The sequence below is a fragment of the Carcharhinus amblyrhynchos genome, chromosome 5 (assembly GCF_965287045.1).
Source record: "Carcharhinus amblyrhynchos chromosome 5, sCarAmb.v2.hapA, whole genome shotgun sequence".
In the NCBI taxonomy this organism is placed as follows: Eukaryota; Metazoa; Chordata; class Chondrichthyes; order Carcharhiniformes; family Carcharhinidae; genus Carcharhinus; species Carcharhinus amblyrhynchos.
This window is the reverse complement of record NC_137328.1, coordinates 24477183-24501542: the sequence shown is the minus strand read 5'-3', so window position 1 is coordinate 24501542 and position 24360 is coordinate 24477183. Positions and strand designations below refer to the sequence as shown.

The following is a 24360-nucleotide window of genomic DNA, read 5'->3' as shown; positions in this document are numbered from 1 at the left end:
CACCACCCTCTGAGTGAAAAACTTACCCCTAACATCTCCTCTGTACTTGCTTCCCAGCACTTTAAACCTGTGTCCTCTCGTAGCGACCATTTCAGCCCTGGGAAATAGCCTCCGAGAATCCACCCTATCTATACTTCTCATCATCTTATAAACCCTTATCAGGTCGCTCTCATCCTTCGTCTCTCCAGGGAGAAGAGACCTAGCTCCTTCTGTACTGTAGGGATTCTATGATTTTATGATTCTGTGATCCAATTAGGTAGCGGAGCTGAGTTGGGGAGTTATCCCAATGTGGGTCCCTTGATTTTATTGCCTCCACCCCCACTCCCAGCCTGCCACCGGAGGCCAGTCATATTCAGCTCAGCATCCTCCTCATTGTTTCCCACTGAATGCCAACACTTAATACTTTTCATCTTTTAAATTATACTCTGCTCATCTATTTTTCCTACCAGAGTGGATAATTTCGCACTTTCATACTTTCTGCCCAATCACATAACCTGCTATGTTTTGAAACTTTTCTTTCAAACAAAAAGCTAAAGACCCCAAGGAGCTGACAGCTGAAGTGTGCAGGGGGAATTCTGCAACTTTATGTACTGAAATTATACATTGTAAACACTGAGTTTTCCTGTGGCTGATGAAACAATCTTTAGCTTTGGCAAGAAGTTCAATATTAATAAATATTTTGCTGAAAATGTGAATGCAGAAAAAAGAACAGCAGCACTTCCAATCTGAGAGTTAATGGTTTAATTTTATGGAGTTAGATTGGCAGGTAGGACCTTATTCCAGTATTCCTGCCTGATTCCTGGCACACCCAATTTTCACTGGCGTGAGACAGAGAGCCTGCACCATGTTCCTCCAACCTTGCTGGCACCATTGACGGAAATATGCAATTTCCCGACACCCACATTACTGTGGAGTTGAGCGAGCTTCTTCCTGACTCATGTTGATAGATCTCAATGGAGTTGTGAACCATAGTTTCAATCCCATAAACTTGTGAAAGGTAAGATCAAAGGGCCTTATTAATATCCCCGTGCCTTCTACATTCCAACTCAGTGATAACTCACATCCATCTCCCACCATGGCCCTTTATAACACTCATACCAAGTTATGGCCCTTCCACACCCATTCATTCAGAGTACCCTGTGTATGGAACCATTAAGCTATATTGTAAAGATGACAAGTGTAGAACTCCTCAGGATAAAACACCAATTAAAATTATATCGTTTGAAAAAACAGATTGCTGCTCCTACAATCCAATAAAAGTGTCAAGAAGAAAGAACATTAAAGTTTCAATCACAGAGGCTTCAAATACTTCAGACCTCTTAATAGTGTACAGATCAACTTTGAAAACACCAATACAGAAAAATAAAACTGCAGCATCAATAGTTTTGCATCAAAGGGTCCAAAAGCCTGAGGTAACAGGGCTATTAATGGATCAGCAGAAACTTGGTAACACTCTTTAAAATATAAGTGTATGCTTCATTGTCTACATGGCAACCTGGCACGTTATGGAGCCACATAGAATCATACGGTCCTATTTTACCATTTTGATTCTAAGTGCTGGGCAGACTTGAAGCTGTGAGTGTTTTAGATCCAACTTTTAGACCCGTTTTCACCCCCAGATGCACTCTGCCTGCAAAAATATCAGCAATTCCGAATAATGCTGCACAAGTCTGTGGGCGGGGCTTAACACGCCCGAAACCCTGCAGCTCCAATCAGCGCCTCCAACTGCGCATGCACAGAAAAAAAATGCTAAAATAACATTCCCCTGCCACATCTCTCCCGGGCTGGATAATGCCTCCCTCTGCCCCCACAGACATTACCCCAAGAACATTAATGACCTCCTTATCCCCCCACCAGAGGGTGTGGGGATAATCTCAGGCCGAGTGGCAGTGGACCCCCCTCCCCCCCAACCAATCTCAGGCAGAGTAGCAGCTGACCACCCCCCCCTTCCCACCCACTGATGTCACGCAGAGAGATCCACCCCCCCAGATATCAGGCAGAGTCTCCCGCACAAGGCCCCCAACTCCTCTGCACTCCAATGGCCGTGTGACACCTCCCTCTCTCTCCCCCTGTCCCCAATCATTGAAGCACTGATCCACCACACCCGCTTCCCATCAGACACCTGCAAGTGCTGACTTGCCTTTCCCTCAGTGCTAAGAAGCAAACTGCATGTAGCTTGCTGGAATGCTCTGCAGCTGATCTGTCAGAACGAGGGGCGGCTCCATTAAAAACTCAGGAATGGATTACCAGGCAGGCATTCCTGCACAAAATGTGCACGCAACCAGTTCCTCTCCCCCCTCCCCCCCACCCCGATTTTCTGAGGGAGACCTCAGGAGCCTATTGGATGCAGCAGAGGTGAGGTGGAACACCCTTGTCCCCACAGGAGGATGGAGACCCGGGGGCCCTGATGAAATGCAGCTTAGAAGGAAGTCACCTCCTCAGTCAGTGCCGGGACACAGGCCCCCCTGAACCAGGAAACAGTGTCGGAAAAAGGCCAATGACCTCATCCGTGCAGCAAGGGTAAGTGCTGAACCCCGTCTTGCATCTTCTTCCAAATCTCCCCCAGATCCTCCCCTCCCCAGCACCTTGCATGTTTCCAACCCCTGACCCCCAAGCAGTTCCTTTCTATCCCCCCTCAAAAGTCCCACTGCGCATGCCCTCTAAGAGCCACCACCTGATAATCTGCGGGAGTCACGCCACCATTTCTTTCATGGCTCCTTCTTTCTCCACAAGAGAAGACCGAACATAACACCCGTGAGAGAGTGAAGACGGGCGGTGAGTCGGGTCCTCAACCCCTTTGAGGAGCGGGCACCAGCATACATGCGGAACTCAGCTAGTTTGCACCAGGGCATCATCATAATGGTGCTTAGCGAGTCGTCATCACCGTCCTGCTTGCCAAAAAGACTCACTAACGTAGAGTACCCAGGCCCACCATCTGGTGTGACTGTGTTGCAGGAGATAGAGGAATTTTGGGGTAGTGGTGGGGAATGGAACTCACACTCTCAAACCTCTAGCAATTGAACTGCCTGGTGATCAGAGCCTCCCTCGCTGCCCTCACATGCCTCACTTGAGCTGCCAGCTCTCCAGCGCCTGGGTGGCGTTCCTCGGCCTGCTCTTCCTCTTCTTCCTCCTCCTCCTCCTGTTGGTCATCCTCCCCAGCGACGCCCGGCTGGTCAGCCTCGATGTCCTCCCCCTCCTCCCCCAATAAGTCACCTTTCTGTAGAGCCAGATTGTGCAAGGCACAGCACACGACCACAATGCGGGAAGAGATCAGGGGACTGTATTGGAGGGCCCTGCCAGAGTGATCCAGACACTGGAATCACATTTTGAGGAGCCCAATGCACCTCTCCAGTATTGCATGAATGGCTACATGGGCCTCATTATAGTTCAGTCACAGGCCTCCACACAGATGTCATGAGCCAGCTTCGAGGTCCTGCACTTTAGCCTTTTGCCTAACTCTCTATATTCACACTTCAGGACCTTATCCCTTTTCCTACCTATGTCGTGGGTACCAATATGTACAACAACTTCTGGCTGCTCACTCTCCCCCTTAAGAATGTCTTGCAATCGCTCAGAGACGTCCTTGACCCTGGCACCAGGGAGGCAACACACCACCCTGTAGTCTCGATTGCGGCCACAGAAATGCCTGTCCGTGCCTCTAACTAGCGAGTCTCCTATTACTACTGCTCGCTTACTCTTTGCCTGACCCTGTCGCAGAACCAGCTGTGGTGTCACAGGCCTTTTCGAACTTGATGGTAAAATCGGGCTGATAGAGTTATCGATGTTCACAGCATGGAAACAGGCCCTTCAGCCCAACTTGTCCATGCCATGCTTTTTTCTAACCACTAAGTTAGTTTCAATTGCCTGCTTTTGGCCCATAATCCTCTCTACCCATGTAACTGTCTAAATGCTTTTTAAAAGACAAAATTGTACCTATCTCTATTACTACCTCTGGCAGCTCATTCCAGACACTTACCACCTCTGTGTGAAAAAATCGTCTATCTGGACCCTTCTGTATCTCTCCCCTCTCACCTTAAACTCTTGCTCTCTAGTTTTAGAGTCATCTAATTTTGGGAAAAGATGTTGACTATCTAGCTAATCTGTGCCCCTCATTACTTTATAGACCGCTGTAAGATCATCCCTAAGCCTCCTACGCTCCAGGGAAAAAGGTTCTGGTCTATCCAGCCTCTCCTTTGCTACGGCGAATGGGCAGGTAAGTTGAGCTGAGTCCATGAAAAAATCAGCCATGATCTTATTAAATGGTGGAGTAGGCTTGAGGGGCCAGATGGCCTACTCCTGACTGCTCTTAAGTTTTATAACTCAAACCATCAAGTCCTGGTAGCATCCAAGTAAACTTTTCTGCACTCTTTTTAGTTTAATAATATCCTTTCCATAATAGGGTGACCAGAACTGTACACAGTATTCCAAGTGCAGCCTTATTAATGTCTGATACAACCTCAACAAGTTGCCCCAACTCCTGTATTCAATGTTCTGATCCAATGAAACCAAACATGCCTTCTGCACCACTCTGTCTACTTGTGACTCCACTTTCAAGGAGCTATGAACCTGTACCCCTAGATCTCTTTGTTCTATAACTCTCCCCAATGCCCAACCAAAAACTGAGTAATTCCTACCCCGATTTGATCTACCAAAATACATTACTTTGCATCTATCGGAATTAAACTCCATCTGCCATTCATCAGCCCACTGGCCCAATTGATCAAGATCTCATCGCAATCCTAGATAACCTTTTTCACTTTCCACAATGCCACCAATTTTGGTGTCATTTGCAAACTTATTAATCATGCCTCCCAATTCCCATCCAAATTATTAATACAAATAACAGTGGACCCAGCACCAATCCCTGAGGCACACCGCTGGTCACAGTCCTCCAGTTTGAAAAGCAACCCTCTACAACCACCCTCTGTCTTCTGTTGTCAAGCCAGTTTTGTATCCAATGGCTACCTCTCCCTGGATCCATGAGCTTTAACTTCATGCAACAATCTACCATGTGGTACCTTGTTAAAGGCCTTGCTGAAGTCCATGCAGACAACATCAACTGCATTGCTCTCATCTACCTTCTTGGTTACCACTTCAAAAAAACTCAGTCAAATTCATGAGAAGTGATTTTCCATTCACAAAGCGATGCTGATTCTCTTTAATCAATCCTTGCCTCTCTAGATGCCTGTAGATCATCGCTCAAAATACTTTCTAACAATTTACCCACTACAGATCAATGGCCTATCGTTCCCAGGCTTTTCCTTGCACCCTTCTTAAACTAACAAACAACATTTGCCATGCTCCAACCTTTAAGCACCTCATCTGTGGCTGTCAAATGATTCAAATATCTCTGATAGGGGACTGCGAATTTCCTCTCTGGCCTCCCACAATGTTCTGGGATACACTTCATTAGGTCCAGGGATTTAACTACTTTGATGCATTTTAAGACTTCTAGCACTTTCCTCTCTGTAATATGTACACTCTTCAAGATATCACTATTTATTTCTCCAAGTTCCGTAACATCCATGCCTTAACAGTAAATACTGATGGGAAATATTCATTTAGGATCTCACTCATCTGCTGAGGATCTGCACATAAATGCCCTTGTTGATCCTTAAGAGACCCTACTCTCTCCCTAGTTACTCTTTTGCCCTTTATGTATTTGTAGAAGCTCTTTGGATTCTTCTTTGCCTTACTTGTCATAGCAATCTCATTTTCACCCTCCTAATTTCTCGCTTTACTCTACTCCAACAACCTTTATACTCTTCAAGGGATCCACTTGATCACAGCTGCCGATGCATATCATACAAGTGCTTCTTTTTGACCAGGACCTCAATATCACCCAGGGTTCCCCACTTCTAGCAGCTTTGCCCTTCAGTCTAAAGGAAATGTGCTTACCCTGAACCCTGGTTAACGCACCCTTAAAAGCCACCCAATTTCCAGCCGCCCTTTGTCTGTCTACCAGACTCCCTTGATCAACTTTTGAAAGCTTCTGTCTAATACCATCAAAATTGGACTTGCCCCATTTTAGAATATTAACTTTTGGACCAGACCTATCATTCTCCATAACTATCTTAAAACTAATGGAATTATGGTCACTGGTCCCAAAATAGGAAGTCTCATAATACCAGGAAACACAGGTTTATTTGGAATCACGAGCTTGCGGAGTGCTGCTCCTTCATCAGGTGAGTGGAGAAGTAGGTTTCATATCTTTAAAATTACAGACAGCGCGAATGGAGAGAGAGGGGTAATCACAATTTAAAGAGCTGTGAATTGTCTGAAGTCAGTACAGTTAGTAGGATCCATTTATGAAGCCTCAAGAAAAAGTTTTGTGAATGGACGCTTTTTCCTGTGCAGTTCCACACATGGCGGTGTTAATATAATGCTTCATTGGTTCTATACATAGTGTACATCCAGTGAAAGGGCATGGAAAGGCAATAAATGGCATGAGCTTGCTTGAGGGTGTTATGAGATGGCATGAGATTGCATGGAGGGGATGGGGGTTGTGAAGGGTAAGGGTTTCAAAGGCCTAAAATGTCACACTAAAACTGGGACAAAGTGCCAGTGAACCAAAGCAGGCCTTTTAATCTGTCTGTTTAGGCAGTCAGCCCCTCCTGTGGTCACCTATGCTCTGTTTGCAGAGGTGACAGGCCTGACTTTAACCCACTCTCAATTCTTGCGACAAGGATGATGCAGGGGCCTTTCTACTGAGGCCAATCTGGCAAGTTCGGTAATTTCCTAACTCAAACTCCCAAACTCTGTAGCAAAAATTTGGGCTAAAGTCTGAAAATAATCCCACACCAAAGAAACTGAATGCAAGCATATTAAAAATGTCTGTACTGCAAATTGGAAGTTCCATTCTCATAACAGTTATAAAACATAGTATAAAAAGTGGTGTCACACTGCAACTGAAACTAGTCCACTGTTTGTCCAAAAGTTTCCTTTATATGGTCCATTTTATAATTGTTGGATAAATTTCAACCACAGAAATTCTTTCAAGGGTTACAAGATTTACTTACTAGTACAGGCCATTGTAGGTGGATCATTATCTCTTCTGAAGTAGCTTTCCATGCAGTGACATGAAACTGAGCCCTTGTCATTGGTGTAACTGTAAGGAGGACACTTGCTGCAGGTCAGGCTGTATGGTGAGGCCTTAAAGAATCCTGGCTGACAAACTGTAGAAATGAAAAGAAATACAAGGATTTAATTTACCATATGGCTATTCAAAGTAAAAAAAAGTACTATTTCCTTTTACACAAACCAATTCCAAACTATTCAGTATTCGTTCTGCTCGTGTTATAAATACTCCAATCCTCAAAAGACTCCAGCGTTAAGAGTATTACATTGTTGCTGTTAATTTGTAAAACGGTGGCTGCAAAGCAATTAATTCCTGAGACGTTAGTTATATTTCCTAGATTAAGTAAAGTTCTTTCTCTCTTTGCAATTGCATTTTTATAGATATGTGAATATTTACTTCTGTGTACAAAAAATATGATAATGGAAATGTGTGAGAAAAACACTTATTGGTGTAGCTCATTTCATATCTCCAGGATGTCCCAAAGCAGTTCACACAATCATTAAATAATTCTGAAGCATAAGCCCGATCACAATATTTACACGCTCGAGACATTCAATAGAATTATTTGAAGAAGTAACAGCAAGGCTTGATCAAGGTAATACTGTTGATGTAATATATTTTGATTTTCAGAAGTTTTCAGTTAGGTACCACATGGTAGACTAACTACTAAAGGGGAACATGTACTTTTATTTATTTATTGTCACAAGTAGGCTCACATTAACACTGCAATGAAGTTGCTGTGAAAATTCCCTAGTCGCCATACTCCGGCTCCTATTCAGGTACACTGAGGGAAAATTTTGCATGGCCAATGGATCTATGACCAACTCCCCTTTCAGACTGTGGGAGGAAACTGGAGCACCTGGAGGAAACTCGTGCAGACATGAGGAGAATGTGCAGACTCCACACAGACAGTTACCCAAGGCCAGAATTGAACACGAGTCCCTGGCACTGAGACAGCAATGCTAACCACTGCACCACCATAACACCCCTATATTAGAATAGAACACTATTTTTGCAAGGCTGGGAATAGATTACTTATCCTCCTGACTGCATTAATACAAGGGAAAAATCAAAAGGTTTAAAGACAAAGATTATTCAGGGTAGACAGAATATGGAGTTGAGGCCACGATAAGATCAGCCAAATGGTCGACTCCTGCTCCTAATTTATATGTTCATTTGTATATAAAAAGAATTGGACACTGTTGTGTATGTGGTATCTGTCTCTATCAGGCAGTTCAGTAGAAAGGGATCACCTGACTTGAGGAACCAATGGGAGCTGAGAGTGACTGATCACCCCAGATAGTGGAGTCCTCTCTTGGCCAGAGTCATTTAACAACCATGTAGTTAACATCATAAAGAATGGAGCCCGAATCCAGGGCAGCCTAGAGCTGCAACTTCTCGACCTAGTTTCTCTTATCAATAAGTACCTTTTGTTCCAAACCTAGATTGAAATCTATTGACAATGTTAGAAGGCCATAACATAACAGTAATTCAACATATTTGGATTTTTATAATGCATTTGACAAATGACCAGTTAGTAGATTGATGATTAAAGTTAGAAGTAGCAGAATGGATAAAATGGAAAACAAAAGTAGGTTCTAAAGTTTGTTACTCAGGCTGAAAACGGTTGGAAAGTGGCAATCCACAGGGATCGATAAGGAATCACTGTTCATAGATCATAGACTCCCTATAGTGCAGAAGGAGGCTATTTGGCCTATTGCGTCTGCACCAACAACAGTCTCACACAGACCCTAACACTGTAACCCCACATACTTACCCTGCTTGTTCCCCTGACACTAAGGGGCAATTTAGCATTGCCCATCAACCTAACCTGCACATCTTTGGAGTGTGGGAGGAAAGTAGAGTACTGGAGGAAACTCACACAGACAAGGGGAGAATCTGCAAACTCAACAGTCATTCCAGACCGGAATTGAATCTGGGTCTCTGGTGCTGTGAGACAGCAGTGCTAACTACTATGCCACCATGTCATCCACCATTGCTCACCATTTTCATGGTTATGATATCAGAGAGGTCTAAGATTATAAAAGGGTTAGTTAGATAGGACAAACATAAGAGAAAATATTGTTGAGAAGCTACAAATTGCAGAAGAAAGATTAAAGGAAAAGACTAGTAAGATATCCAAAGATGTGCAGAGGTGGATTAGCCATGATCAATGCATGAGGTTATGGGGTTAGGGCAGGGGATTGAGCCTAGATAGGGTGCTCTTTTGGAGGGTCAGTGCAGAATTGATGGACCATATAGCCTCTTCTGCGCTGTAAGGATTCTATGATTGATTCTACATCAACTGGTGAGATGAAGAAGGTTGGGAGGAGGCTCATGTGGAACATAAACGCTGCATGGACTGATTCCTGTGCTGTAAATACCATGTGAAAGTCAACAAGGTTCAAGAATAAGGCTCCATCTATTTTTCATTTTCCATTGATTTTTCCAAACCTGATGCTAATACATCAGAAGGAGGAGTAAGCTATTTCACAGCTTGTAGGAAAACCATCCCAGCCTCAGTGGTCTCCAATTTCCACCTCTCTATTAGAAATCTGGCAACAGCTTGATGCTTTCCTATAACTGTGTAAGCAAAATCAGGAACTCAGAAGAACCTGCAATATTCTAGCCAATTCTGGTCATCCTCTCTGTCCACAATGTCAGAACACTGCAAATAAATTTAAAGAGCTAACACTTCAATTCACCAAACTAGGCAGACAGCTAACTGCCATCAATTGTTATCTGACTCCTAGAACTCTAAGTCTGACTTAAGGAGACTCCCATTCAGAATAACTAAATACCTCAAACATAAATTTACTAAATCAACTACAGGGCTATAACCTGATGATAAGATAAACTAGGATTTTAGCTTCTCTTAGCTCAGAAGCTTTCTCTTTTGCCAATCGAGTACTCTTTCACACTTCATAAAAACTCCAAATTAAGCCATTTCAAGATCATTCTTCTAGCTTCATCTAAATATTTATTAGGGTTACCCTGAATGTTATTCAGTGAACTAAGCCTACAGAAATCTATATCTGACAGCATCCGTTTCACTCCAGCATCTTCTCAACATTGGCTGTGCAGTCAGTGTAATTCATCCAAACTCTTATCAAAGCGATTGTGTGGCATTCATCTTTACCATAGTTTTGTCCTATTTACTTTAACACAACTACTGACAGCAAAATAAATGTGTGGCAACAATGGTTTCTCATTCAAGGGCCCCTCAGACTTTGCAGTCACTGAGGCTGTTAATGGATCAGCATAAATTTGTCAACAGTGCCTTGAAGCTGGAGGTGATGCATCATTGTCTAAATGGAAGCCTAGTGTTATAGAACTTATTCCATAATATAAAGGGGTTATTTTACTATGAGATCCTGCTACCATTAAAACTACCATCGAAGAACCGGTAAATCATTTTAGCCGTGGAATGGTACTTCGGTTAAAAGTGTCTCAAAAACCAGGGACAGTCGCAACCGTAGGATATTAACCAAGGGTGAAATTATTTGGAATTCAAATTTGTTATGTATGTTGGGGGTATAGCCCCTTTTAGGGAATGAGTTAGGTGATCCTGAGTGAGTGGTGATCTGCCTGGAAACCACCCTGAGAGGGTAGTTTTTGTTTGGAGCAATTAAGACTGCAACAAATTACTGTATTCCTTGAAGGCTCGTAAGGTGAAGGATCAGGACTTTCATCGTGGACTGCACGTCAAGATCCACAGTGCATAATGTAAAGAAAACCCGTGAAGGATGGCTAGGACCGCGGGGGTAAGATGGCATCATGGGAAGCAGCGAGTTGGATGGATTCTGGTGCCATCAACGGTTGTAAGTCTGTCTCCACGACCGTTGTTGGCATCAGTTGTTGCAGGGCAATCAGAGAAAGACTCAGTCATCGGGGAGAAGTGAGTGCAGGAGCCAGCGCTGGAGATCTCCCATCTAGCAGATCCCACAAAACATAGCCAGTTCTCTATAAATGTTGCCCAACTTGCTGAATATTATCAGAATTTTTGTTTTTAGATCAGTTTAAAATCATTGACAGGAAATTTATTTAACCAAATATACATGCGGCAACAATTAATCAAAATCCACTAGTGGGCCTTGAATTTTAGAATCACGTCCAGTCACATTGTTTACAAGTTGGGTTTCCTGCCTCATAAAACTATTCAGTAACTTCTGCTAGAATATGAATGGGATAATATGGAAAGGATTTCAGATAGGATGTTGTTACATGGATTTCTATGAATTTTGAATGAAAACTGAGCTACCATCACAGATGGAAGAAATAATCATTGACCAACTGGTAGTGTACCCTTGATGGGCAACAGGAGTAAAACAAACATCTTTGGCAAAAAGATGAATTGTAAATTGACGAGTATTTTTATCATTGCTAAAACTAAAAGGAAAAGAAAATGACTTGTGCTCTTGGTTGACATTATTTCTTTAAATGCTGCAGTTGATTCTTCTTCTCTGTGGCCTTGGGGTTTGAGATGTAGAATTTGAAGAATTTGTAGCACATCACAAGGCAAATGTGAAATGCAACATTTTAATTTTTAGCACCAAGTTAGGAATTCAAATCCAGAGCGATATGGAATAAATTAATGTCAGAATTACTTCAAGCAAGTTCTTATTATGTTAATTCTTTTAGCACTTGAGACTTTGTTTTGCTACTAAAATGACTTCATCACTGTTTCCTTGCTAAATCTTTTTGCACGGCTCACACCCCTTGCTATAATTGTAGAACACTTGTTAACAAACACTCTCTACATAACTGAGGGCAACTTATTCAGCTCAATTATTATTATTTTAAAACCAATGGCAGTTCAGCAAAAAAATATTTATCTTTAGACAAGAGGGAAAAACATACTTCAGCTTGGAGGGAACATTTTCACTGAATCTGACTATTTTAAAAAATAATGCATGCAACAACCACAACATATTGTGACAGACCTGTAAGGTATATATGTCTTGCATTGGCAAATACCTCATAATGGAATGTCATTAACAGGATCTCTAAGAGAATCCTACACTTGAAAACTTGACCACAAACGCAGAAAGCAAAATGAAGAATTGTTTCCACAATGAGCACATTCCTTTGCTTATATCTGTCATTACAAAAGCTTGAATCAGACAAGAAAGACTTTCTCAAAATGGTCAAAATATTGTGTGATTTCAAAAAGAAATTACATATAGCTCTTGGGGCTAAATCGGAGAGGGGGGTTGTGGGGGAGGGGGAGGTGGCAAAGGCAGGATCAGGATATTGAATTTGACGCTTAGCCATGTTCAAAATGAAGGACTAAATGGTCTACTCCTGCTCCTAGTTTCTATGTTTGTTCGGCAGCATGAACAATTTAGCATCAGAAATGTTGCTCGAAAAATCCAGCACTTATTGATTACTGTCTGTTGTCACTCACAGGTTTGGCAGTTAAAATCCATAGATGCACGGGTGTAACTTGGCTATGTGCAGTTAGCAGCTGTGTTATTTGGCTCCGTCTTCATTTAAATTGATTTTGAATGAGAGAAAAAATTAAACTAATGACAAATTCAATACAGTCTGTTAAATCAGTTCATTTAAATTGAGACAATGCCTGCCTGCACATTTTTATCACTTGTGTGTTCAAATAAAGCTAATTTGAAAGAGCTGTTCACCCATTAAAACAGGAGTCCATGATCAGTTTCTGTACTGTGGAGTGGGCTGACTTTTCATTAACTAACCTAAATTGGTTCTCCTATACAACCCAGCACAAAAAACTAATTTAAATTGAACAAGTCTGTTATGAACCATCTCCTGAGTATACTTACAATAGATAAATCTGAATCCACTTTTGCCTGTAGGTCCACGGCCAAAACCTATTCCAATCAATATTAACCTATTCTGAAGGCAAGACATTTTCAGAGCCTTTGGCTGGAAGCCACTTTTTGTTTGCAAATATATAAAGGAAAAAGCCATCTGCTGCCCACTGCCTCACATTAAGATGTGTCCACAGTAGTGAATTAAATCAAAATACTTCAAAACTGACCTGTGACTAAGAATAGTCCTCCAAGCTCATTATTTTTTAATTATGATCCTAAGGGGAAAATGACTCTCGATATTCAATTCAATGTCAGTAACATGCACTCTTTAAGAGATATTGTATCTTGATGTGTTACCAAATTAGAAATAGCTCAGCCATTTAGGTTCATTCCTGAGGTCGTTTAATTAGACCTCATTTATTTTATACTGCGTTCTTGGCAACATTCCATTTTCACTGTTAATCTGTCAATACAGTCTTTGGCACTGCTTAGGACTGTCCAGAATTCAGATCATTTATCAAATTGGCTAATGTACAGTGTGCTCCTAATTCTCTGGAGGTCTGAAGCTAAAGCAGGCAGACAGATGCGGTAGAACTTGTAGATTAATGCCAGTACGGGAATGACAGCAACATGCGCAGTGTAATGATTTAGTGATGGGATACAAAGTAGGGAAAATCATATTTTTCAGTTCAGCCTGAGATTGATATGTGGTGGAGAAGCTGGGTTTCTCCAAAAAAACATTCAGTGCCGACTAATGCTGAAAATTGCAGAAGTAATGCCTCTTATTCATCATCTGATGCCCAATAATTCATCAAAGTAAAGACAGCCAGATTGTAGTCTCAGGATAGCTTTGAGATCAAAGACAATATTAATCTCAACTTGCACCATTGGAACTTGTAGTAGTTAACGGGTCTAAGTGCTTGAATGAATCAACCCTGTAAAGTTATTATGAAAACCTTGTCCTAATGTTGCAAGCAATGCAGTCAGATCATGTAATTCTCATTGCAAAAAATGTGTTGCATTCCACTATTGCACAATAAGTCATTTTGAGACACCAAAGGTAGATTGGGAGAGATGCATGGATGTTCCATAAAAAATGGTGACTCCTCCTCACACAAGGGTCCTTGTCTACATTGTCGTCCCAATTTCCTTTCAATATTTGTATCTATTTTCATTATTGCTTTCAAAGTTGAGCATTAATATATTTTGCAAAATTAAGACATTTAACTAAGTTATTTGATTACTGAGCTACAGGGAATTACATGTTTACAATTATAAATTTATGGACAAGACTAAAACAGGACAGATGGTTAGTAAAAACAGAAAATGCTGAAAAAACTCAGCAGATCTGACAGCACCTGTGAGGAGAGAATAGAGCCAATGTTTTGAGTCAGTATGACCCTTTGTCAGAGCTGATTCTTGCTTCACAGATGCTGTCAGACCTTGCAGAGTTTTTCCACCATTTCTGTTTTTGTTTCAGATTCCAGTATCCGGAGTATTTTGCCTTGATCAGATAGTTAGTAACTTCCAAAAAAAAACGGAAATTGGTGGAATGGGCAAGAAAGAAGCACTAGAAATTCAGCATCAGTAAATGTGGTTAAACAAAAAGTGATATTTATGCTTGGAATGGAGAAAAGCTGGAGAACGGAAGTATTTATTAGAGGTTCAGCTTCACAAGAAATTAAAAGCAGCATCTCAAGTGAATAAAATCATTAAGAAAGGTTAATAGAATAGTGGATTTTACAGTAAATGATATGGAATATGAAATATAGAGTATATAAAACCTTCATCAGATCACAGTGGTGGTAATGTGTGCCAATTTGGGATCCTCGCTGTGGAAAGAATGTTGAGGCAATTGAGTGACTATCAGAATGCTGCCTGGCATAATATAATGAAAGTTTGAAAGGATGCATAATCAGGGATTTTTTGTTGGTATAGACAATTTTGTGAGTTAGTTCGATGGAGTGGCTGAGGACTATGAAGAAATAAAGCAGGGTAGAGAGAAACAGACTATTATCAAGGTTTGATAGGATATGAACATGGGACACAGGAGATTTAGGAGACAGTAGGAACTTACACAATGCAGAAGGTTTGTTGGGCTGTGGAATACCCTACTGGAGTTAGTGATTGAAGCAGATATGTCAATATTGAAGAATAGCTTTGTTGGGTGCTTGAAAGGAAGGTAAATAAAGAGAGAAGGGCAGGGCCTACACATAAACCACAGTCTTAATCCCAAGAATAAATACCAACACAGAATGGTTGGGCTGAACGAGCTGCTCCATATTGTAACTTTTATCATTTTTCTTTTGTTTTTTTTTCCCACCTGAAATAAGTTTTTTGAGTACCAGTATTAATGTCCAAACAAAAGTCTAGTTTAAAAGCAGCCTTACACTCTACTCAAAACGATTATTTTGATCCTTCAAAGATTTCTAACTGGACACATAGCTAAGAAGTAACAAAAAAAAGTCCAGTAAGTCCAGTCAGATGTAGCCTGGAATCTTTCAGAAAATGTTGAAGGAAAAGATTAAACTAATTTGTATCTGCAGCAGCTTTCCAAACATACTGAATGAGCACTACATAGTAAGTTCATCTCAATATTCAAAAGAAGAAAAGTTAAGAATATAAATACATATCAGTGGGATTAACAATCACAATGAGGAAAATGCTTTTACAGCATTTTTGTACTACTCGTACGAAGAGCACAGATAGGTTAGCCAATGTGGATTTAGAAGCAATCACTAAAGTGTTGGAATCCTTTAAGAATGTAATTAAATTAGCAGATAACAGTCATCCAATGAACCTAATTTACCTCAAATGCCTTTTTACTATGTTTCACGTGTGATTCTTTTGAACACAATTAAAGCCCCAGCCATTGAATATAGAAGTCGTAAAACTCCAAAGTGTAGAAGGAGGCCATTTGGCCCATTCAGTCTGCACCAACTCTCCAAAAGAGCATCTTACCCAGGCCTCTTCTCCTGCCCTATCCCCGAAATCCCATACGTATATCATGGCTAAACATCTCTGGGAGGAAACCGGACCATCCAGAGGAAAACCACACAGGCACAAGGAGAATGTGCAAACTCCATAGAATTGAACATGGATCCCTGGTGCTGTGAGGCAGGAGTGCTAACCACTGTGCAGTAAGTAACGACAAAAAGCTGTTGAGAGATTAGGAATCGTGGAGTTCCAGTGATCTGTTATAATGCATATTCTAATACTAAATGGCCGAAGTATGGATAATAAAGAGGTGATTTTTGCCTGATAAGGTGGAGAAGAACTGATATTTGATTATCAAATTGATCATGCCAAATCGTAGGCCAGATGAAGGAAAGATACGGAGAGATTTAGAATGCACTGGTGGAATTAACAGGTAAATTTTAATATAAAGTTATAAATTTAAGGCAATATATCTCATAGCATGAAACAACAGACTTGTAGATTATAAAGATGGACTAGAAAAAGAATTGGATTGTGAATACTGATTATGCAGTGAAAGCCTCTAGTCAATACAAAGCAGTTAGTAATAAAGCTAATAAAAGCAAGGATATACCTTTAGGGCATTTAACGAAAAGTTCAGACAAGCTATACTAATCCAAGTGAGATCAGTGATGAGGCAACATATTGTGAAAAACGTGAAGCAAATGTACAAACAGCATCTTGGTGAAGCTGTACTGTAAAACTCACAGAACTGAAGACTGAAAGCAGGGATGTGACTTTAAAATGCTGAGAGGCATTCATACTGTTGGTATAAGCTTGTATTGTGAGTGATAGGTTTAATGTTAAAGCTTCTTGTCATACATAATTTTCTTAAATTTTAATTAGTATGGAAGACATAAAGCAAAAGTAAATGGCTGATTATATCAATTATAGCATTCAAATTAAGAATAAGTACCTGATTGAGGAATGAGTGGAGATGTCTCCTGGATTGAGATGTTCAAAATACTTCATAAAACATAGAAGTTTCTGTGTTGATGAGGGTGTGTGTGGACACAAGAAGCAGATTGCATCTTGAATAGTAGACAGACCTTCAGGTTTTGCCTGATTACATTTGAAGATCAGGGAATATATACACATCAAAATCCTGGCAGTTACCATTGACAAGAAACTGAAGTGAACTAGCTATATAAATATTGTAGCTACAAGAGCAGATCAGAGGCAGGGAATCCTGTGTTGAGTAACTCACCTGCTGACTCCCCATAGTCTGTCCATAATCTACAAGGCAATGATGGAATACTTTCCACTTGCCTGGATAAGAACAACTCCAACAACACACAAGACACCATCTAGGACAAAGCAGCCCACTTGATTGGCATTCCATCCACAAATATCCACTATTTCTTCCACCAATGCACAGCATCAGTATCTATAAAACGCAGATCAGGGATTCATCAAGGCTTCTTATGCATCTGTGACCTTAGTGTACTTTTAAGAGTTTTTTTTCAAATCATGTTCTCTGTAGTTCACAGCCTTAGGTGATGTCATTGTTGCCAAGCTGTCTACAGGGAGTCCTTTTGTTGCTCCTTAAGTGAATAAAATGGGTGTTGTTCATTTTTAATTTGGGAATTGTCAAGAGGAAGAATGTTTGCAGATCAGGTGATAGGCGCTCTTTGATTTTCAGTTCTGAGTGCAAGTTTTAGTTTTAGGAGGGTCATCAAGCTAGAAAAAAGTCTCTCTTTCTCTCTGGTTTAGGGAAATTCTGCTGGTTAGCTGAAAGCTTTCCTGGAGTAGAAACTTTGCTGTTGGTGGTTTGCCATAGTCTCTCCCTAGTGTTCTGGGAAGCTATTCTGACTTCAAATTGTTCTGAGTGAATCCAATGGACTGCTAGAAATTACAAGTCGAAAAGTCAAGGTTTTCAATTCTCCAACCAAAGGACTCAGTTCCAGTACTATGTGAGCATTAGTCTTTGCAGTGTTAAATCTGTGAAAAGGGCTTTTTTGTCCAAAGGAAGTTTTGTTAGATTGGAACATCTTAGATATATTTGTTAAGGGTGATATATTACCATTGTTGTTTTGTTTTTGTTTGTAATTGAAAGAAGTTATTGCTTTTTTTAATCCATACATGTTAACATTCTTAAATAAGCTTTGTTTGATAAAAGCTCGCTAGCGTATCATTTGAATCATACCTGAGATGAAACATATTGGAGCGATTCTCCCATCCCGCTGTGCAAAGCAGCTTATAATCTAATGTTTCAGTTGCTCAAAATAGTTTGAAAGAATTAAAATTTGAGAAAAATAAATATCATTGATAAAGCTCTATGATGATAACTTGCAACAATTTTTGAAACGTAACTTCCCTTCGGTTAGTTTTGCTCATGTGGTAGAGAAAAAGGTGGGAAAGCTTTGATGAAGCCTCTCTTGTATTGGAAGAGCTCAGCAATGTAAGACTGTGGTCCAACCTGATCCCGAGTGAGCAACATTTAAGTAAATGTGTTTTTAATCCTATATTTTTAATTGTTTGATTAATGAGAGAGGCTAGTGATAGGAAGAAAACACAATGTTGACCAAGGCTACCTTCCAAGTTTCTTAATAATTTCACCTTTGCTAAGGACCAGGGCCTGGGACAGTGAGGTACACAAGATCCAAATTGCCAGTGCCCAAATGCTAGGGAATCCTGGGCTCATTGTTGTGAATGATATTCTTGTTGTTGTCCAGACTAAGCAGTGAGAGCTGATCCAATGTGATCCACAGTGCTCTCTGCTCATTCGTCTCTCATTGTTATTGATGCTGCTCCCACCAAGGCCTTGATCCATGCCGGTGAAGAGCAAACTCTACATTTCTAAGTAAAGGGGAGAGTAGAGAAGCTGAGTCCAAAAGAAGCAGGGGAGAAACAAACAAAATCAAATGGCAGAGAAGAATATAGGGACAGGAGGAGAGAGAGAGAGAGACAGAGTGGGGGGTATATTGGAGGGGAGGAGAAGGAGAGGCAAGTACAAGATGAACAAATCTTAATTTGTATAATTGCCTATCAATTCTTTTTCCAAATGAATCCTTGCCAATAATAATGCCCCTGCCCCAAGTTAAAGAGCTCCCAATGCCAGTTTCCTGTAAAGATATTTGCTCAAAGGCTCTCTTCACATTCTGACCAGATTTTCAAACGCCAGGGGAAAGTTTTCCTGGTGTTTTATTGCAATTTTTAAAAAAATATTCTCATGGGTGGCCCAATCAGTGTTTTCATCTCTTTTTATCTCTTTCATCTCCACAGCATCAGTGAAAACGGTAAAGGTTTCTTGATTGCAGATTTCTAAGCATGACTTGCATCTAATGTGCAAGAGTTGACATTTTCTTTTCATACTTAGAGAAGTAATACTTTGTATGAGTGCAGTGTTTTCCTTGGGCTCTAATTTTTCACACAAATTTACTTTCAACTGTGCACATTTTTACAGACAAGCATATTTTGATGAGATTGCAACAGGAAATTTACATCTAACCAAACATTGGCAAAGGTGGGAGCGGGAATGTTGCTGATATCTGCAGCTTTCTGAAACAAGACTTCCTTAGAATGACATAGACAAAGAGACCAAGAGCAATGTATTTATGTTTGCTGTCAATGCAAAGCTATGTGGAGCTGTGTAAGCAGTGAATAAGCTATGTATAAGCTGTGGAGGACAAAAATGAGGGCAAAGGAATGTAGACAGGTGAAATGAATGGCAGATGAAATATAATGTGGCTAGATTTGGGATTCGTCACTTTCGTAGTAAGAATAAGAAAGCAAAAAGGCATGAAACTTGTCAACACTGATGTCAAACAAGGAACACAAAATTAGCTTAGATGTACAGCAAGAAATTAGGATGGCAAAATGGTATATTGGCTTTAATGGCAATGGGATTAAAATAGAATTACACAAGACATTTATGAGCCCACACTATGCGCAATTTTGACCTACACATTCAAGGAAGAACATACTTACATAGGAGGTGGTGTAGCAAAGGTTCATCAGACTGCTTCTTGGGGTGAAATAGTAGTCCTATGACGAGAAACTAAGGGTGGAATTTTCCAAGTGTTATCTCGGGAGTAGGGGACAATCCTGTGTGATTCTCGTTGGCTCAGGCAGGGCAATCCTAGTCATGATCTGCTAACAGTTTGTTACAGGGGGGCAGGTTTTGCACCTTGAGAGGGGTGAGGCTTAAATTAAGGATGCCAGTAATTCCAGCTACTTAAAGGCTCCTCAAGATCTCAAATTAATGTTAAAGATCCCAGCCACCAATCAGCAACATCGTCACCCACCCCCCCACCCTTGTTCCCTCAAATGTGAGTGAACCTTCACTATAAGATCACCTATAGACCATGTCCCATTATGGTCCTGTCCTCTTCAGGCCCTGTTCTTAGCAATACCAAGCTGGGCACAGCCCAGTCATGTCCCTGACCATCCAGGAGCTACACTGGCCTCCGAGCTCCTGGCATGGTCATCATGTCTGATCTCCTTTTTGGAATCAGATTATGTCGCCGGTCAGAGGTGGGAAAGTTCTCATTCTGAGACCTCCATGTCGCAAATCTCACAATGACGCTTCCAAAAGTGTTCCAGCCATTACGGGGCTTGCACCTGCCCTGGATAAGCCCAGAAAACCACCCCTTGTCTAAGTTGGGTCTAAAATTCACTGAAATTTAAAAGAATGAGAAGTGAAACATCAAAAATTCTGAAAGGAATCATTGATGTTCCAAATATAAAGTTTGTAAGATTGTGATTTTTGGGGGCTGTCTCTTTAATTTAGGGTGAAATAGAGGAATGGTTTTGTGATCTGTTCTGAATTCTGCCTGAAAACAAACTTGTTGGCTTGATTGTTAAAGGGAGAGCTCAAATTGTTACTGGGAAAAAGATAGATGATTTTTCACACCTTGTTAGCACAGAATTTGAAAAGAAAGACATGTTGCTGAAGATTTTCATCTTGTATTCATTAGGGCAAACACAAGAATACCAAATTTCAGACAAATTCAACAGTTTATGCTACACAAGAAAAAGATGCTAATTGATTAGCAAGTCAATCCTGATTGGCTGAGGCACTGCCATGGAGAAACAAAACTACAGACTCCCCAAGCTCCTGGGTAATTTAAAAAGATGAAAAGCGCAGTGATTAGCACTGCTGCTGCACAGCTCCAGGGTTCAATTCCCGCCTTGGGTGATATCTATGTGGAGTTCCATCAGTCATAAAATTACTCCAATGAAGTTTTAAAGTTTTTAATGTTTCTTAATTAGTATCACAAATAGGCTTACATTAAAACTGCAATGAAGTTACTGAGAAAATCCCCTAGTTGCCACACTCCAGTGCCTGTTCCGGTACACTGAGGGGGAATTTTGCATGGCTAATGCACCTAACCAACACGCTTTTCGGACTGTGGGACGAAACCTGAGCACGTGACGGAAACCCACACAGAGATGGGAAGAACGTGCAGACTTCGCTCAAACAGTAATCCAAGCTGGGAATCAAACCTGGATCCCTGGCACTGTGAGACAGCAGTGCTAACCACTGTGCCAACACTGGTATGAGCAGAAACAGTTGAAAAAACATGGTTCCAGTATGAAGGATATTAATCATTTTGTATTTATTGTGAATGCAGGGCCGTGAATTGCGACACTGGTTTCATGCTTCCTCTGGCATTTGCATTTTGGAGACACTAACATGAAACTGGCACTGTTCCAGTCAGGGGGTGGCTATGTTGTTGTGCCAGTTTTCTAACATTGTCTCAAGTACAGAAAACATGCCAACTTTATTTTTTTATTGGTGTAAATCTCATACAGTACAATGAATGTGTTTTATCTATATCAGTCTTTTATGGGTAGAAGCACAAGCTACATGTCAGTTCATACTAGCTGTGTGATGATTAAATACCCTCAGAGTTCAACCTGAGCAAGAAATACACTTCCAATTTTGGAGAACCTAAACAGATTTATAATGCTCTGGAGCTGTTATCTAAACAGCTCTCCATATGCCCAAGAGCACAGTCTAAATAGCCTAAATAACCTATCACCACTACATAAACAGTAAGATTTATTACAACTAATAAATCATCAGATTTAAAAAAAACATAAATATCTACGTATCTTGCCTGCATAAATAGATTAGTTCTAACTAAATTAGTACAGTTCAGCTGCAAGCAAAATATATAAATCGACTTAACGTTAATTTTAGATGACAACTTCTTTTTTTTTACACTTAACATCTGAGGTATAGTAGTCCTTCAACAGAAACAATTCTGTCACTCTTTCATGGTCAAAGTGCACAACTGAACACAGAAATAATTCCGCCCCCCACCCTGCTGGAGTTTGTTGCTGATAGTTCTTCCGCTCCCTGGCTTGCCCCAGTACAACCCCAGCCCTCCCCTACTTGCCACCTGTCTCTAGCTGCTCAGTTCTTCCTATTAACACATTCTGCTATCTCACTTTTTGCTGCTATTAGCGCTGTTTTTCCCTTAATGACACCATTAGCACTCCTCTTTGTTTTATGTCCAGGACAAATTTGTCAATATCTCCTTTTCCCCCACCTGTTCTCCACCCCCTTTCCCACTATATAATTCTATGCATTTGTCCCTTGCTTTAGTTCTATAGAAGAATCATTTAGATCCAAAACATTAATTGTTTCTCTCCACAGATGCTGCCAGAGCTGCTGAGTTTATCCAACACATTTTGTCTTTATTTCAACTTCCAGCATCTGCAATATTTTATTTTTAATCAACTAACCAATTTTGTCTCTCCGAGACTTGTTTCCAAAAGGATAGCTCTCAATCTTCAAATTCCATACTTTTAAGCTAACCTTGCTAATTATCAACATCAATACATTATATAGCCAGAAGTGACCAATTAAAATTACAATGTCATTCATGAAATTGGAAAGTGTCAATGATTTATGGTCGATCTTGGGATTACATCACACCATACTGGAACAATCAATTATTACAAACTGGTCTTCAAACTGTTTACCTTTGCAAACTTCTTTTTAAACACTCTACTATTTTATCCATGAGGATTTATTCATGGTACATAGGTCTACACTATTTGATTTTCTGTAGGACCACTTGGCATCTGTAGTCAATGTTGAAACCATGCTGTTTGTGCCTCAGTGATTGTAAAGACACTGTATTGCCCTAGATGATATCCCTGGAGCAGTTACCTATAACTTTGAACAGGTGAGTTGCTATGTAGAATGTTGATGGAGGAACTATATTTGGTTCTGTTCAGTTTCATTTTGGTACAAAACACTACTGGAATAGCTGCTTCCAGTTGTGCACAGATGGTCCGCCGTATGTCTGGTCTTGTGCAGGAACTGTGACTACTTCTAGTTTTTGGCAGTGGTAGCATTTGTGTGTCTGAGTCAGAAGGTTGTAAATTTAAGTTCCATTATAGGGTTTCAAGGCACTTTAGTGCAGTACTAATGAAATGAAAGACTGCTGCCTTTGGATGAAGTATTAGCATAAGGCCCTAGCTGCCTATTCTGATAGAAAATAAGAATGTTTGGCGTGACCATAAAGAGACCAGTAGCTCAATCAATATTCCTCCAGTATGAATGGAAAAATCAAAGATTAATTGATCTCACATCTCACGTATGTTTGCCTGAATTGAAATAGTGACTACAGATCAAAAGCAATTAATTGGCTGTGACGTGAGGTTGTTTCAATCAGAGATAAGGCAATCTCTGATCATTTCCCTGTATCCTTCACCACTCCCATCCTTCCAAGCATGCTTCCTTCTGCATCCAGCCCTGAAAATAATTAACTCCCACGTCACTTATAACTCCCAACTGCTTAGTCTTTGGTCTCCTTTTTAATATAACACTTCAGCTGCTATCACGCTTTCATCTGAAAAAAAGAGATGATGCCAGAGCGAGGTGACTTCTTGCATGCTGTCTCCAGCATAACTTCATCTTTAATGACTGTTCTGCACTTCTAAAACTGAATTCTAACTCTTTTAAACTGTCTAATAATGAATGGTCCTATCATATATTTAGCTGATCTTTCTCTTCACCCTATCCATAACTGCAACATTATGTTTTGCACCTTATCCTTTTCCTTTTCCCTTGTGTACTTTATGAACAATATCATTTGGCTGTACACTGTGCAAGAAACAGTACTTTTTACTGTATCTCAGTACATGTGACAATAATAAATCAAATCAAATTTTTGATGCCCCAGTAAAACCCTTAATGTCTCCCACTGGTTATTCTTACTGCTGAAGTCCCTACTCCTGCTGTGTGAACAGAGGAACAGGTGTGCCTTGAAATGGCAGAGGAATGGCAGATTGAAGCATCTGGGGACTTGTTTCAAGACGCTCCTAGAATAGTCAATAACTTCTCAGCTGCTCTGTCAGTGACACCAGGACCTGCAGTAGCCACTGCAGCAGATACAAATGTGCAGGAGCCCCTCAGCATGCCAGAGCTGTCCAGGCCTCAGGCAGCTTGGTGCAATGTCAGCAACCTGCCTCCATTGCAAGCATAATGGGAGACAGCATGTAAGAGCATGCAAAGGAGAACGAAGAAGAGAACCTAATTCCACTCAGGGTTCACGGGTC

General features: G+C 40.7%; 1 protein-coding gene across 1 annotated transcript in view; it reads right to left on the bottom strand.

The window, feature by feature from the left end:
- epha5 (EPH receptor A5) overlaps positions 1-24360 on the bottom strand; it is a 332885-nt gene that overhangs the window by 150022 nt on the left and 158503 nt on the right. The window contains exon 4 of the mRNA XM_080188550.1: positions 7020-7175. Coding sequence (XP_080044676.1) covers positions 7020-7175 — 156 coding nt within the window. The remainder of the gene's footprint in view (positions 1-7019; positions 7176-24360) is intronic.